General features: G+C 43.4%; 1 protein-coding gene across 7 annotated transcripts in view; it reads left to right on the top strand.

Moving 5' to 3' along the window:
- The window catches only part of baiap2a (BAR/IMD domain containing adaptor protein 2a), a 53,390-nt gene that overhangs the window by 438 nt on the left and 38,142 nt on the right, over positions 1–14,810 (top strand). For all 7 annotated transcript variants that reach the window (XM_023410063.2, XM_023410065.2, XM_087175088.1 and 4 more), the window contains exon 2: positions 13,340–13,415. In XM_023410063.2, coding sequence (XP_023265831.1) covers positions 13,340–13,415 — 76 coding nt within the window. The remainder of the gene's footprint in view (positions 1–13,339; positions 13,416–14,810) is intronic.

Raw genomic sequence — 14,810 nt, 5'->3', positions numbered from 1 at the left:
TGTTCAGTTGCCAATTGACCAAAATACTCCTGTCTTCCACCTCCACATACTTCTGCGCGACACCAGGCTTGATAATTAAGGCAACACCTGTGAGCAAAATGTCCCTTCCGTGCTTACAAAATCAAAGTCACTCACTCATTCACTTCTTCTATTCCTACATGTAGGCCTGTATTGTGTTCCTATATTCCACTTACTGCATTGATTGGTGGTGTAGGCCTCTCCTGGAACACCAGTGGATTTTCTATAGCCTGGTTTCCTTGCTGAAATGGGAACAGTGGAACATTGCATTCCAGAAGTCGGTGTTTGACGGACAGAGAAGGCTGGGCTTATCTGTTGCAACAAGTAAACATTTGCCTCATGGGGATTTCAACATTCAAACCTGTTCTTCACAAAAAATTAAAAAAAAAAAAACCTGTGTGAACTTTGCATGCAATTGTTAGGACTCAAAAAGAGGGCTATTAAGGCCCCATCTTAAGTTTATTTTATATGAGGATTGATCTCTTGATCATTTTTCCCACTAATTATTTGATCATTTTGGCCAGAAAATAGTTGAAAAATACCCATCATCATTTACGAGTTGCCAAACATATGTGTTCAGGTTGCCTGGTATGTCCAAGCAGCAGTCCAAAATTGAAATGTATTTGATTTGCAATGACATAGAATGAAGTGGAGCAGCCAATGTGGGGATAATGTGGGGATTTGTCAAATGACTCAGGATCGACTTGATAATCAAAATGATTTATAATTGACTTTACATGAATCAGCTAACACATTAATCGACTACATCCTCTCTGGTGTTGATTCATTATCTTATCTGTGTTTCATGGGTTGCAGGCAACTATTGATGGAACATCCACACCTGTGTCTGAATTGTGGTAATCTCGGGTTTCTGTTATGATTAGAGCTCAGTGTTTCTAGACATTATTTACACATAATCATCCTTAAATGTTGCTCTACTTTCAACTGCCCTTGTGCCCTAAGCCAGCAGTACTTCCTCTAACAGAGGACCAAGAGAGCAGAGGGGAGCTGCTCATTCTCCTACAGGGAATAGACATCCATCAGAAAGGAGGTCAGATGAGCAGAGACTGACTGACTGGAGCTTCTTATAGAGCCAACAAGGGAAGCGAATGTTTCAGGTGGCTATTTCTGTGCCAAATTGGTCACACAGCCTACAGTGTATCCCTGTCATTGTGAATTGGATGCTATGCTCTGTCGGGGTTTGTCCAAGTGTTTACACCTACTAATGTGGGTTAATCAACATGGACACATTGTAGGTGTCTGGATCGTGAACCCTTAGGGGGGAACAGGTCCTTCCGCCGATGGTTGTTGCTCAGTCGATTGCAAGCCCCAGCAGTAGGGGGGCTCTGTCAACCCGTCAGAGCCCTGACAGCCAGAAACGCTGATGGGCAGTGGAGTGGAGACACAGAGTCCCTCTTCCACACCGGGGATCTGACCCAGTGGCAAAAGCTAGGAGGTCAGAGAGAGTGTTAGCTATAGTCACTGCTTATTTGGCACTACCCATGCTTTCTTCACCTACCCTGCAGTGTCAAAGCAAGTTCCTTGGTGTGCTTTAATATTTAAAGACATGGATTCAATTTGACTCCCATCATATTTCAGCGATGAAAAGCGTCAATCTTTCACAGTATACTGCATGCTCTTAGGTGTTTACACCCTCAAACCACTTTTTTTTCCCCAAATGATGACATTTTACTGTAGAGATAGGGTAATCACCATGTTTGGTCAGTGAAATCTGTTTACATTAGCTTGAATGGCGAATGACATATTGTCTAAGCCTGAAGTGCAGACTGTCACCTTTAATTTCATGGGTTTGTCAGCCATACTGAGGGAACGGTGAAGCCGCAGGGCTTGTTGCATAAGTATTAAAATTAGATTGATGCAAAATTTATCCAAAATCTAAACATAAGCAGAAAATTGAACTTGGTTTACCCCATCATTATACTGGCACAGGCAGTGGGGCAGGATGCCTGGATATTTCTCACTATACTCAACACTGACTCTTTCCCTGAAGTTGCTATGTTTACGTTGTTGTACCTTTCACATTCTGCAGCTTTTTACCTTTTTGATGCAGTTGTTAAACGTTTTCACCTCCAAGTGTTGGAAAGACTCCACCGGCCAGTTCTATTTGATACACATGATTTTGAATGCCTCCATACACAGTAATTTTGTTTGACTGCTTTGTATTCAAGCAGGTATACCCTGAGGAATAGAAGATGTAAAAACATACGGCGGCTGCAAAGTCATTGCAGCCAGCAGCTGGGCAGATACTGAGTAATCGCAGGGGAGAAGAGGGGGGTAACTCCACTGCTGTGACTCATGCTAGCCCAGTTGAGTGTGTGTATTTAACAGGGCTGGGACTGTAGACACAGCGAGGGCGAGACTCAGTCACTGCGAGCGCTTTTCCTTTGGTGAAGGCCAAAGGCACTCCTTAGGTTTCCTTTTTTTTGTTGAGATGACTTTATCTTAATCAACAGGGGAGTCAACCCTGTAAACCCAGCAATCCCAACGTTGATCCTCTGTGACTCACTTCAGTTCTCCTCCTTCACATAGACAGGCAGCTCCAGACATGGTGATTGGCATCTAGTCATTCCCCCAGCTGACGGGGGTGAGACAGATACTTAAGACTGACACTCGGTGCTTGCGTGTCTGTGTGTGCACCACAGTCATCTCCACCAGCTGGCTGTGTCGCTGGCAGTCTGAGAGGAGCGGTGCCCTGGGTCAAGCCTCTTAGCATGCCAGTGGGTTACGTCTGAGCGCCGACCTGGCTTCGAGGAGGGGGGGTTGAAGTGAACACACAGCCTAATCAGACTGGAGGCTGAAGAGAGTAGGGCTGTTTGTCAGGTCAGTCATTGACAAAACCTGTCAGTGGCAACCATGAGATAAACTTTTAATAAGCGGTAAATGAAAGAAATATTAAAGTTTTCCTGGAGCTCAATTTCAATTTGATTTGTATTCGTCATAGGAAGTGTGGCGTGTTCTGTGCCTGATACAGTCAGTGCAGGTTTTGAACACACCCTTGCAGGTAAAGGAATAAAAGGGTGTGTCGTCTCTACCAGCCCTCAGGGCAACACTCATTTTCCCATGCAGCACCACTCCCTAATTGTCAACAGAGCTTGGAAAACACTGGATGCCATTTTCTCAAATGGCTGTTTTATGAAGAAGACAAAAAGAAAAAGAAAAAAAAGTTGTTTGACGTTAACTGGATCAAGTCTAATGCTCTACACTCTGCGGTTATAAGACCTTCATTGTGTCATGAGTCTGATCCTGCTGCATTGCGCCGTTTGATTAAAAACCCTGATCTGAAATGCAGGTTTTTCTGCCTAAAAGACATCTTGTTATATAATGGGTTTCTCTCTCAGTTGCAATATTGTCGTGACATTCGCGGCACTCAAATGAATGATATTCTGATGATGATAAGAGGACCACAGTTTCAACACAAGCTCATGTGGGAGATCTGAACAGGTGGTCTCTTAGCAACAACGTGCCATTATTCTTATGTGTTTCTGTCATATCATTGTGCTAAAAGACTTGCAGTTGGTGGAGGGCTGGAGAAGGCAAGCGAGAAGGAGGAAAAAGCGATGGAGAGGGAGTCTTTTTTGCAAGTATCCATGTGTTTGTTTCAGAGAGAGATGTTGAACCTGGTGTAATTGATGAAAACTGCTCTATAAAAGCCCCATAAGTGGTCCAGTGTAAACCAGCCCAGTCTGCTGTATATACAATGCTGTGTCTTGCCCCTGTGGTCTTGCATTAAGAAGCTGTCTAGAGTCACTTGAATGAAGACGCCATCCATCACTTTATTTACCTTTCTTTCCAGCAGTATATCTCATCAGGCGCCACTTGCCTTATAATATGCAATTTAACAGAGTTTAAAATGACTTCAGCTCCTGAACATCTGCCTCCAGAATATAGTGTTTCAACAAGTTTATGCCTGCTGGTGCCCAGGGCCTTGAAAAGATTGCATTATGCACTGCGGGAGATATCATAACATTCATTGCCTGTGGAACGGCAGATTTGTTCCCTGCGCCTTTGACTGCGATGCAGAGAGAGGACTATTGCTCCACACACCCACCTTCTCTGCACGTCCGGGGGCGGATGGTTTAGAGACATTCGCTCTTTTCTTTTACTCATCACTGCTTTTTCAAGGGCAGAGACTGGAGATACTCAGTGCTAAATCCAAGGCTACACTCTGTTGACTGCAAAGAAGCTTCACAGCTGTCGCTGAAGGAAAAAAAAAAAAAAAAAAACGTTGATTTGAAGCCACCTTGTTAACGTGGCTATCGTCCAAAATATTACTTATCTGTTTCAAAAACAGCAAACATAAGGATTTCCTTTTGCTTTATAGAAAGCATTAAATGCTTTATTGTGGGGGTGGAAGAGAGAAGGAGATGAAGAGAAGGAAAAATAGATGGAGACATTCCACATCCTTGTTGAAATAGTCCCTAATTACTGTGGAGGGTGAAGCTGTAATTACACAGGCTGAAAGAGACACAGGCAGAGACAGAAATTTTTTGTTAGTGCTGTGGCAGTGGACAATGGCCTTACATTTATGGGCCATGAGCTAAAGTTAACATGCCTGTGGCTAGTGTTACTGTATGTCTCTGTGGCAGATGCTGCTACTTTCAGTAGCACTGGCCACACCACGCCACCAGGCCAGCTGAGCATGCAACCACAGTGCTGCTCTGAGCTCCAGACCGGTCATGCTGTGTTACAGAAAGAAGTTGATGCCCACATGGTTTGAGTGTCCCTTTCGATGGGGACATTTTCATGGAGTTTGTTTTGTTTTTTATTTATTTATTTGTGTAAATTCATAAATACACTTACATCTCTTATTTAAGAGATGTTCCTCTTAGCCCGTGTGCAAAGTCTCTTATAATTAACAATATAGCAGGATGTACATTTGTGTCCCAAGCTCACTGAGATGCATTAGCATGAAATAAAAGCCAGACAGGTTAAAGAAGTGCCACCTCCGTGCAGCATTCAAATTGACTGAGCACTTTGTTAAAAAAGACTGGCACTGTAGGATGTTTAAAAATAGCAAATATAAATGCATTTTATGGTTACATTAATTTAAGCACTAGAAACATGTTTTTCTGTCTGTTTTTAGACTGTGGTGAAGTCTGAATGTTGAATGGAGGATCTATAATTCATTAACACCCTTTTCTGGAAGCTTTATGGCAAAAATGTGAATTCACTGATATCCTCTTCATCTAACCAGTGAAGTAACCTAAACTGAAATTAAGCTGTTCATTTTTATGTCATTTGATAGTCATGATGAAAAACACTAATCTCTGCTGTCTGTTTATTAACCTCCTGCTTTTGATCCTTTCACAATTGATTAGAGTCAAAAGACAAACAAACAATATTTTGAGGGATTTTTCTCCTCAGCTGAAATGAATGGATTTTTTGCTGGTCAAAGCTAGCAAATATGTCTGGGTCTTGGTTGCTGTGGTAACCAGAGCCTGTGTTGAGTTAGTTGAGTGGCTGCTGCCGGCCTGAGGAGGGGGCTCACACTGGCTGCAGATGACAGCAAAGCAAACAAACACAGTAAATAGTTAGTCTCTGGCCGGCAAACAATTTGTTGTGCGCTAGCAGCAGTTCGAAGGTGGTGGGCAGGTCAAAGAACCCGAGAGGTCGTTTCTCCACCTCCACCTAAGACCTCTTGTAGATAAGTGTGGGGCCCAAGGCAGTCAGCAAGCCTCATGTCTAGTCAAGTTGTGGTTGAATTTGACTAAACTGTGCCTTTTGGCTGTTGCCAATTCATCTGGGAAAAAGCAAAGCTCCTAATAATGTGTCTGTTAGTGCTGGCAGAGCTTCATGAAGTGGCAAACAATTTACCAAAGGGTAAGGAATTGCCTTTTCTTTCCAAGGTGGGAGGCGCCTCTAATATGACAAAGCACTTAACTTCCACATGATGTGGCATGCCGGTGTCGTTTTGTTGCAGCTAACACGCGCCTTCTTTATTACCAGTTAATGAAAGATCATTCCAAATGAACAGACATGTGTTTCTTTTTCAATCCCATTTGTAGCAGGAGCTGGCAGACCAGTCCACTTCCACCCATAGCTGCTTTACACACCACGCAGTCCAGGTAGCAAGGTGCAGATGGTGAAAGGCAAGAACATGGGGCCTGTAAGTGGACGGATGTTAGTAAGAGGTGATTCAAGATTTTACATAGATGGAGATGTATCCTTTTGCAACAGTTGAGTTTCTTGTAACATGAGTCATGTGGGACTCCAACATGACTGAATACGTAGAATCAGAATGAGGAGCAGAAGAATACAATGCCTTTATTTTTGTGTTATTTAGTGTGGTTTTAGCTGACTATAGAAAATGAACAGTGGAGTGTTGATTTCATTGTCTTGGTTCTCTTGAAGATTCTGCTGATTCGTGAGTTCATGACTTCTGTGACCACAATCCATAATTGGATCCTTGCTGCTAATATTTTAGCTGTAATAACTAGTATTCTGCAATTCCTGCTAGAGCTGCACGAAGGAAAGAAAATCACCAGAGGCCAGGTTTTCATCCCCAGTGAGATGAGAAAGAAATTCTTCTCATTAAGTTATTTATCCAGGTCGAAGGAGACAGAACCTGCCCCCCTGATCGCAGGTGCAAACTGGGATAATTTCATCGGGGATTGCACATTATGTTTTCAAACATAATGCTGCTAAATTTGAAGTGCTGAAACAGTCAGTATCTGCTGCATCCTCAAACAAAGAATTGCCTGGCACGTTTTGAAGTTATAAGATGAGCATCTTTGGTCTCTTTTAATATAGATGCCTGTCTGTGGTTGACATGACTGATGCACAATAGTACATTCTGTACACGTCCATAACAAAAGAACACAACAACTGTGCAGTCTTCTCTCGGCTAATGCTGTTGGAAGTTTTCTCTCTTCAACACAAACTTGGAAAGGAGACAAATATTCACATGGTATTCTTGAATTTGATGTCCGCCTTGGCTTCCACTGAAGGCATGTGCTGCAGTATTAGTAAGGCTTTAGGTATGCAAGAAGGACAAGCTTCTTCATGGCATCCGCTCACAGTTATACCTGGACTTGGCTCTTGAAATAAGTATGAGCCTCTCTGTGTGTTTTTCTGTGTGTACTTTAGAAAGTTCTCTAGCCTGTCTTTTTGATGTATTGCAGTAAGAGGTTGGCTGTGTTCCCTTCACTCGCACTCTAGCCCTGCAGTGATTCCTGGTGCTCCACATCCCCAGCCCTTGTTAGGTCCCCTTGAATACTCACTTATTATATTGGAAGGAGACTATGTTTATCTGTGAATCTAAGATCGTCTGAGCCAACAAAAAGTTAGCTGCTATCCCTTTTGAGGAAATGGGAAGTCAAAAACTGTGACTCGTGGCTGTTTTTGAGCGTGATCTTTAAATGAATTTGGCTGGTTCTTCTGGTGAAATGTAATAAGATTTGGAATGCAGCCTCTCACAAGTGGCTGTTGTCTTTCCAATATTGGAGTCTCACATTCGCAGTGATGGCAACAAGAGGAATAGTTAAGATACACAAGCAATTTGTGATGAGTCGTCACCAGCCTTGGTACCTAATTGACTCACTTGTGCGAAGAACCCAGGCCATCAGAAATACACTACTGTAAAGTTTGACCCCGACTGGCCTTTCAAAACAATACCCACACACACTCCACAGACTGCAGCTCTAACACATATTGTCAGCTCTTTCAATGCACTCAAAAGTTGAAAAAAGTTGACCTTTTAATGACACACATTGTTTGTGTTGTTCCACTGTACATGCTCCTGATGATGGACTTTTTTATTACAAAACTATAAACCTCTGTTTTACCAATTGAACGTATCTCAGCCTGATGCAGCAATTGACTTCATACACTGTTCAGACTTCTTTAAACAATGTAATTTCCTCTAAGCTGATATTTCTGGCTCATTATCCACACTGTTATTGAGTGTCCAGGCATTGCTATAATGTACGTGCACTGGCTAGTGTGATTATGTACAGGGGCAGGACTGACACAATCATTCAGGACATCCCAGGCCACTAATTTTGTTGGCTAACCTTGTCTGTTGAGCTAATGGGTACCAGACTAGTTATACATTTGGCCACTATGTTCATCTGGGGGGGGTTAACCATTTTAGCAATTGCATGTTATTACAGGAGACAGTGGAGGCTACATGTGTCCTAGTATTTAGTCATAGCAGCTAATAAAACATTAGATGAAAGGTGGTAGTTTTCCAGTTTTCTCTCTCTCTCTCTCTCTCTCTCTGGTTACAGGTCTTCACTTTTCTGACCGTTGGTCACACAGTGGATAGCTAGTGTTATTGATGGCCATTATCAAAGGCAAAGTGAATGTACACGGATAGGGCTGTCAGGAGCAGCGCCGCAACGGTATGGACGCACACTGTGAGCCGCATCAGTTCAGCGATGTAGCCGTCACGCACACACGAGGTGATGCAAGAGGTCCGTCAACTCATTCCTGCTTGTTGTATTATTATTATTATTATTATATAGTGTTTACGGCACGGGCCAAAACGACCCTCGTGGCCATTGGGAAAAGTTTAAATTGTTGTTTTGTTTTTTGATTTTTTTTTTTTTTTTTACAAGAATTTTGGAATCAACTTGAGCTGCACGGCGTGGTAGAAGCAGATCAATGTCTTTGCAGTAATATGTTTACCCACAGCTGCCGTGAGGCAAAACTCAGTAGCATTGATTTTAATGTTATTTAATTGTAGCTAATGTTCTCTGCACACATTTGCATAATTGCAAAGTTAATTTTAAAACTGGTAACTAGACAGAAAGTAGAAAAGTGTTTACTTTGCTTGTACCCTGGCTTGCTGCGTTTGTATCATGTAATGATATCAAAACATATATGGCACAATTGGTTTTCTGTTATTAAATTATGTTCAGGCCGGCTTCAGTGAAGTCACTTGGGCAACAACGGGATCCCCCTGGGAAAGTTTAGCCGAGGTGGCGAGACACCCAGATCTTCATCCTCATCGATCAGTGGAGTCGAGCAGACAGGAGATTACACTGCAGCCGGATTATTTTCTCTTGGCACTGTAATTAGTTTAGAGCAAAAGGTCTCAGCTGTCCTCCAGCTGATTGAGACCCGTCATAAACTCGCACTGCTCCTTATGACGAAATGAAAGACTAAATGTACGGGGGTCATGAGTACATCCGCATATTATCCACTTTCTTTACATTCCTCCCTGATTACATCTTTAGGCTTGGCTGCCTGTGCTGCCTGTAACCACATGACAAGTCCTTACACTCCACACTAATACAGTAATTGGTGGCTTCAGTACTCATCTGATTCTGGTCATTTTCAGGCTTGGCGGCTAGTTGCCGTGGAGAGGAGGGAATATGGAGGAAGGAGGGAGAGGAGGGCGAGATTGAGTAGTTGATGGCATCCTGGCTTCTGATTGCGCGTGATTCCCCCCTGGCTCTAGTCAGCTGGTCTTACTTTGAAATTACCCCCTTTGCATGTCATTACTGTGTGTGTGTGTGTGTGTGTGTGTGTGTGTGTGTGTGTGTGTGTGTGTGTGTGTGTGTGTGTGTAAGACAGAAGAGAACAGAATGAGCAGAGATGGATGAATATCCCGCAATCTATTTCATATAAACTGACCTTGTTTCAATTGCTACTTCTACGCTGAGGAAAAATTAATTTGGTTAGGGCACGGGGAGAAATCATTTTAATCCTCTTAATAATGTTTCTCCTTATCTCCTGCCTTTATTCTTGCACTCCCGACTTTTCTCCATATTCTCCCTGTCCCACCTCACAGCACAAATGGGTGTCAAACGGATTTGATTCATTTTGTAGGGGACATTTCTCTGCCCTCCTTTTTAATTGTCTGCTTTAATTTTTGTCCCCAAGTGCTGATAATGAATTCATTCAGTCGTGACGCAGGCAGCCGCAAAGTGGACAGTCGGTCCGTCTCTCGAAAGGAAAAAGATTACACTTCAGCCGTGACATGTTTCTTATTTTATTATTTCTTTAATTGAAAGATGATACAGAGAGTGTTTGAATGGGAAGGGGTATACAGTGCGTGATTACATACCTTTTGTTCATAACTCTCAGAATATTACATCCTTGCAATTTTCTAGTCAATCACTTGCTTGATCTCTCTCTCTCGCGCTCTCTCTCTCGCTCTCTCTCTCTCTCTCTCTCTCCCTCTCTCCCTCTCTCCTTCTCTCTACCTCTCACTCTCCATGTCACACAACTGCAAGTGCCTCCTGGCCCCATTTCCCAATTAGCTGCCACAATTAGGATAACAATGTAGTACAAGAGAACTGGGATGACAAATTTAGCAACAATGGGAAGAGATGAAGAAAGAAACTACCTCAGTTTTTTTTTTTCTTCTTTTTTTTTTTCCTCTCCACTTTCTCTCAGCTGTCGGTCATTTAAAATACACTTTAATTTATGTCTCTTATAAGATAGTTATAGCATAATTATCATCTAATTCTTTATGTGAACTCGTTCCATAACTTCATTTATGTTCATCGTGTTTATTCAGTGCCAGTGGGTCAACATGTGTGTGCAAGCGTGTGTGTGCGCTCAGCACATAGAAGAAAAGGCAGCCAGGCCTGTGTCATCTACCTTTGGCCTCCTCAGTGGGAGTGTGTGCCGTAATGATGCTGCACTGGGCTTTGCTTTGTTATGTAATCCTCCCACCACTTTGAAACACCACCACTCTTTATTAGAAGCCTTGTATTAATGTAGGTGTGCGCATGAGTACGCACACATGCATGAATATGTGCTCGTGACGCACGCATCCGTGTGACCTTTTCCTCATCAATGAGATGCACTTTACATCACAATCAGGCAGAGCGAAGAAATATTTAGGCGTAAATATTTCCTTAGCGAGGTCCTGAGGGATGTGTTAGTCTTTTATCTTCCTAGAGGCGGCAGGAGCGGAGATGCCTTTCATTCGAGTGCTGTGTGCTTGAAGATGGGATTCTCCCCCAATTATGCTCCTATCCTTCTAGTATATCAGACTAACAGATCCACATGGTAAAGAAAGGGAGCCGGTTTCAACACGAGTTGCCGTTAGATTTGTTTATATTGCTCAGTCTGCCATTACTTTGTGGTAACTTTTGAAATGAATTCATGTAAAACAATACATTCATATGATTCCCTCTGTAAAAATAAATAAGCTGTGTATTTAGGAGTCTGTAGTACATTAATATGCACCGTTTTATTTTTGAGAACATTTTTCCCTTCAGGAACAACTGTTGTCTTTTGAAAAGAAGTTTCTCTCACTGTGTTCCTGAGAGCTGCTGAGCCGCTGCACAGTGGACTTGGTGTGAGTCCGTTTTGCTTGAGGACAAGACCCAGTTAACAGAGGAGTAGGAATTTAAAAAGGGAGGACTGTGACCTCTGATTTCAGCCAGCCAATAGCCAGGGGAACCTGGATAACACCTGACCCATCTTTTTTGCCCACTGTTGTACCTCGCGTCCATTTTCACAACGACCAAGGCAATGTTAAAACGTTTTGAAGTTCCAGCCTCTTGAATATTTGCTGCTTTTCATTGTCTTATATAATAGAAAACTGAATATCTTCTGGGTTTGGACTGTTGGTGAAATAAAACAAGCAATCTAAATCCATCCCCTTGGGCTTTGAAATTCAAACTGGTATTACTTGCCGTTTTTTTCTCCCACACTTTATTGATAAAACAGTTAATGAATTGAGAAAATAATTGGCAAAGGTTAGCGGACCTTATTATCAGCATAAGTGAACCAATCTGATCAAAAGCTAGATACGATAGGCCCAGCTGCATCTGTTTTTGTTGTAGCTAGGGGTGAGTGACTGACCACTTTTTTCTTTTTTCGCATCGTGTCCCTATTTTTGTATTCAAGTCCAGTTTTTGCTCCACGGGCTTTAGATGCGAACACAGTCATGGAGAGGCGTAGTAAAATAGTTACTGTCGGTAATGAAAGTATCACTGGTTTATGTCTGACTCATTGGTATTTCTACTGTAGGCGGGTTGTGCTGCACTCAAGCCACTTGAACTACGACTCCTGATGGGGATAAACACCACAGCCAGCACACACATACACACACACACACAGTCCTTTCCAAATCTTTGCTCTCATTAAAAACAAAAGACAGACGGCAAGATGAAGGCAAAAAGCAAAGAATGCTGAGGTCTGACTTAAGATACGAGGCATATGATGTTCAGGATGAGCTGCTGGGGTTGTTTCAGGTTGACACTGGTGGCACCTTGCCATATTATTTTGCCACAGTGTGGATTCAGGCTAGAAGTAGATTATTAAGTGTTCTCCTGCAGTATTGATGGCTTGTGTAGGGACTGCTGCTGCAGCAGTGTTGTGGTTGTCTCTCCTGTCCCCTGGCTGTTCCTGACTAGCTGACTGGGGACCGGCTAATTGGAAGAAGCCCTGGAGGAGCACAGGAGGAGGAAAGAGAGAAGAGGTAGAGGAAACGATGGTGGTGGGAGATGTCAGGCATCATGCATCCTCTGCATTTAGACTGACTCTGCCTACAGTGGAGTATAATACAGCATCTCTACAGTAATGTGGCAGAGAGCCGCTGCCATGACGAAACAATCTGCTCAGTTTCTCTTTATAATGAGCATTTTCTTGTTATAAGGCCCTTTAATGATACATTTTTTTACCATTATTATGGCATAGCGTTATTTATTGTCACAGTAGGAAACTTTTCTTGTAGTTAGAACAAGAATGGTGGCAGCGCAGCCCTTATTTCCTTCATACAGTGACCAGTGCTATCGCAGTGATGTTAAGTGTAGATGCTGCCGAATTATGGCCAGCAGCATCATATATCATCTGTAGCATCTACACTGCCCTTCTCTCTCATGGCCATATTGAGCTTTTGTGTCCATCATCTAATGCCCACAGGTAACCATACAGTATGCAAACCTGTCAATGCAAATTTCACAGTCACTTTGTTCTGAGTCCACGAGTTCATCTACCCACTCCGCCAGGGCACCACCATCATCATCATCATCATCATCAACAACCCCAGCCTCTCCTACCTCTCCTCCCACCTGGACTATTTCTCATTATAGGAGGAGCAGAATGTGGGCGGGGAAACCCAATCCTTGCCCTCATTAACATCCAAGACAACCACTGAGTGTGTCCAAAAGAGTCAGTCGATAGCTATTTACACTATAAGAAACAAGATTTTGTGCAGCTGGGAGGGAGGTTTGTGTGTGCCAGAGAAAGGCAGAGAGAGAGAGAGGGAAGCAGAAAGAGAGTGCAGGGGAGAATGAATAGAGCAAGGTGTAAGTCTTTCTTCTCTGCCCTTGACCCCCGCGCTGCAGATAAGTGAAACCTCCACCTTCCATCTATCTCTTGTTTTCTCTTTCAGACCATCATGGAGCAGTTCAACCCCTGCTTACGGAACTTTGTTGCCATGGGGAAGAACTATGAGAAGGCCCTCGCCAGTAAGTACTTTTTCTTTTTTTTTTTCTTTCTTTCTTTCTCATTTATTTTCTCTGTGGTCCCTGTTTCGCTGCAGGTTCAGGCACACAGCCAAGCCAGCTCTCTTTCTCTCTCTCTATGTCTATTTCTATTGCTCTCTTCCTGCATGTAAGAATCTATCTACCTATCTTTTCCTTCTGTCTTACTGAAAAAGGACAGTATTTATCTTCCTGCCAAATGAGCAGGCCTTATCATGTGGTGCACAACCTCTGGCACGGCTTCTACACTGTAGTGGAGGTGTGTATTCACGGAAACACAAAAAGCCTCTAATCTCTTTGCAGAAGTCAGGATGCTCACTCACTGACAGCTCACTGTCAGCAGGCAATTCACAAATGGAAATGTGTGGATACATGGCTACTGCACCCTTTTATTTCTGGTTTGATTTGGTAACTGTGCCCCCCCCCCCCCCAGAACACCCCTCATCTTTAACACAAGGCTGAACGCCCTCAGTCCAACTAATCCAGCAATTAGTGGGGCCTCTCCCCCCTCCCCAAGCCTGTGCTTTTTCCCCCTGACACACACAATAACTAATCCTGGCCTTGGTGTAGGTAGGAGACAGACTGGTAGGGACTCACTGAGCCATTAAAGACCCACTTTGCAGGATTGGCTCTGATTTGCGGGGGCAGGCGATGGGAGGACATGCTTCCACCCATATGGTGCAATCACTGAAATTATTCAACATCAGAAATGCCAAAAGGGCTCCATGGGTAGGCTTGCTAGATCTGGGAATGTTTTTCAGCACAGCAGTCAGTTGCTGAATCTCACGGCGCTTGGTAAGTGTAAAAGCAACAGATGCATACAACTGAATGAGTTCAACGCTGCTTACCAAACACGGCCACGGAGCTTGTTATACAAGTCCCCCGGCAGCACGAGGAGGACGATGCAGGTACAGGAAACGATGGTTGTCCTGATTAAGAGATGAGTGGTTCTTCCTCCTCTTCTCTAGAGTGAAGCAGGAGTGATGGATGAGTAGCTCTGAGATGAGCCCCTCCCCTACTGATCGTCTGTCTGCCTTGCAATCAGAGAGCTGGTAATCCTCTCCGTCTGTCGCTGTGAGCCCCTCACCACACATTTCATTAGATAGAAGTAAAGTATCCATATAGATCCAGCTTATCTTCTCAACCGTCCTTCAAATGCAAACACATGCGCGCGCACACGCACACACAGCATCAGCAAGAAGAAAGTGTCCGTTGCTTGGAGATCTCTTTGAAAATCTGCTGAAGCTCCCACCATCCTACTCCCTACCACACATGTGAAAACTCACATGTGCACACACATCACATCCACACACACTTTCCACATCAAGCAAGGCAGGAGGTCTGTTTGGCATAATGAAGAGAAATGATGCTCGGGGGGGG

The sequence above is a fragment of the Seriola lalandi genome, unplaced genomic scaffold (genome assembly GCF_002814215.2).
Source record: "Seriola lalandi dorsalis isolate HSWRI2012SDOR001 ecotype SW California unplaced genomic scaffold, Sedor1 jcf7180002054412, whole genome shotgun sequence".
In the NCBI taxonomy this organism is placed as follows: Eukaryota; Metazoa; Chordata; class Actinopteri; order Carangiformes; family Carangidae; genus Seriola; species Seriola lalandi.
The sequence above is the reverse complement of the archived record's forward strand: the minus strand, read 5'-3'. Positions and strand labels throughout refer to the sequence as shown.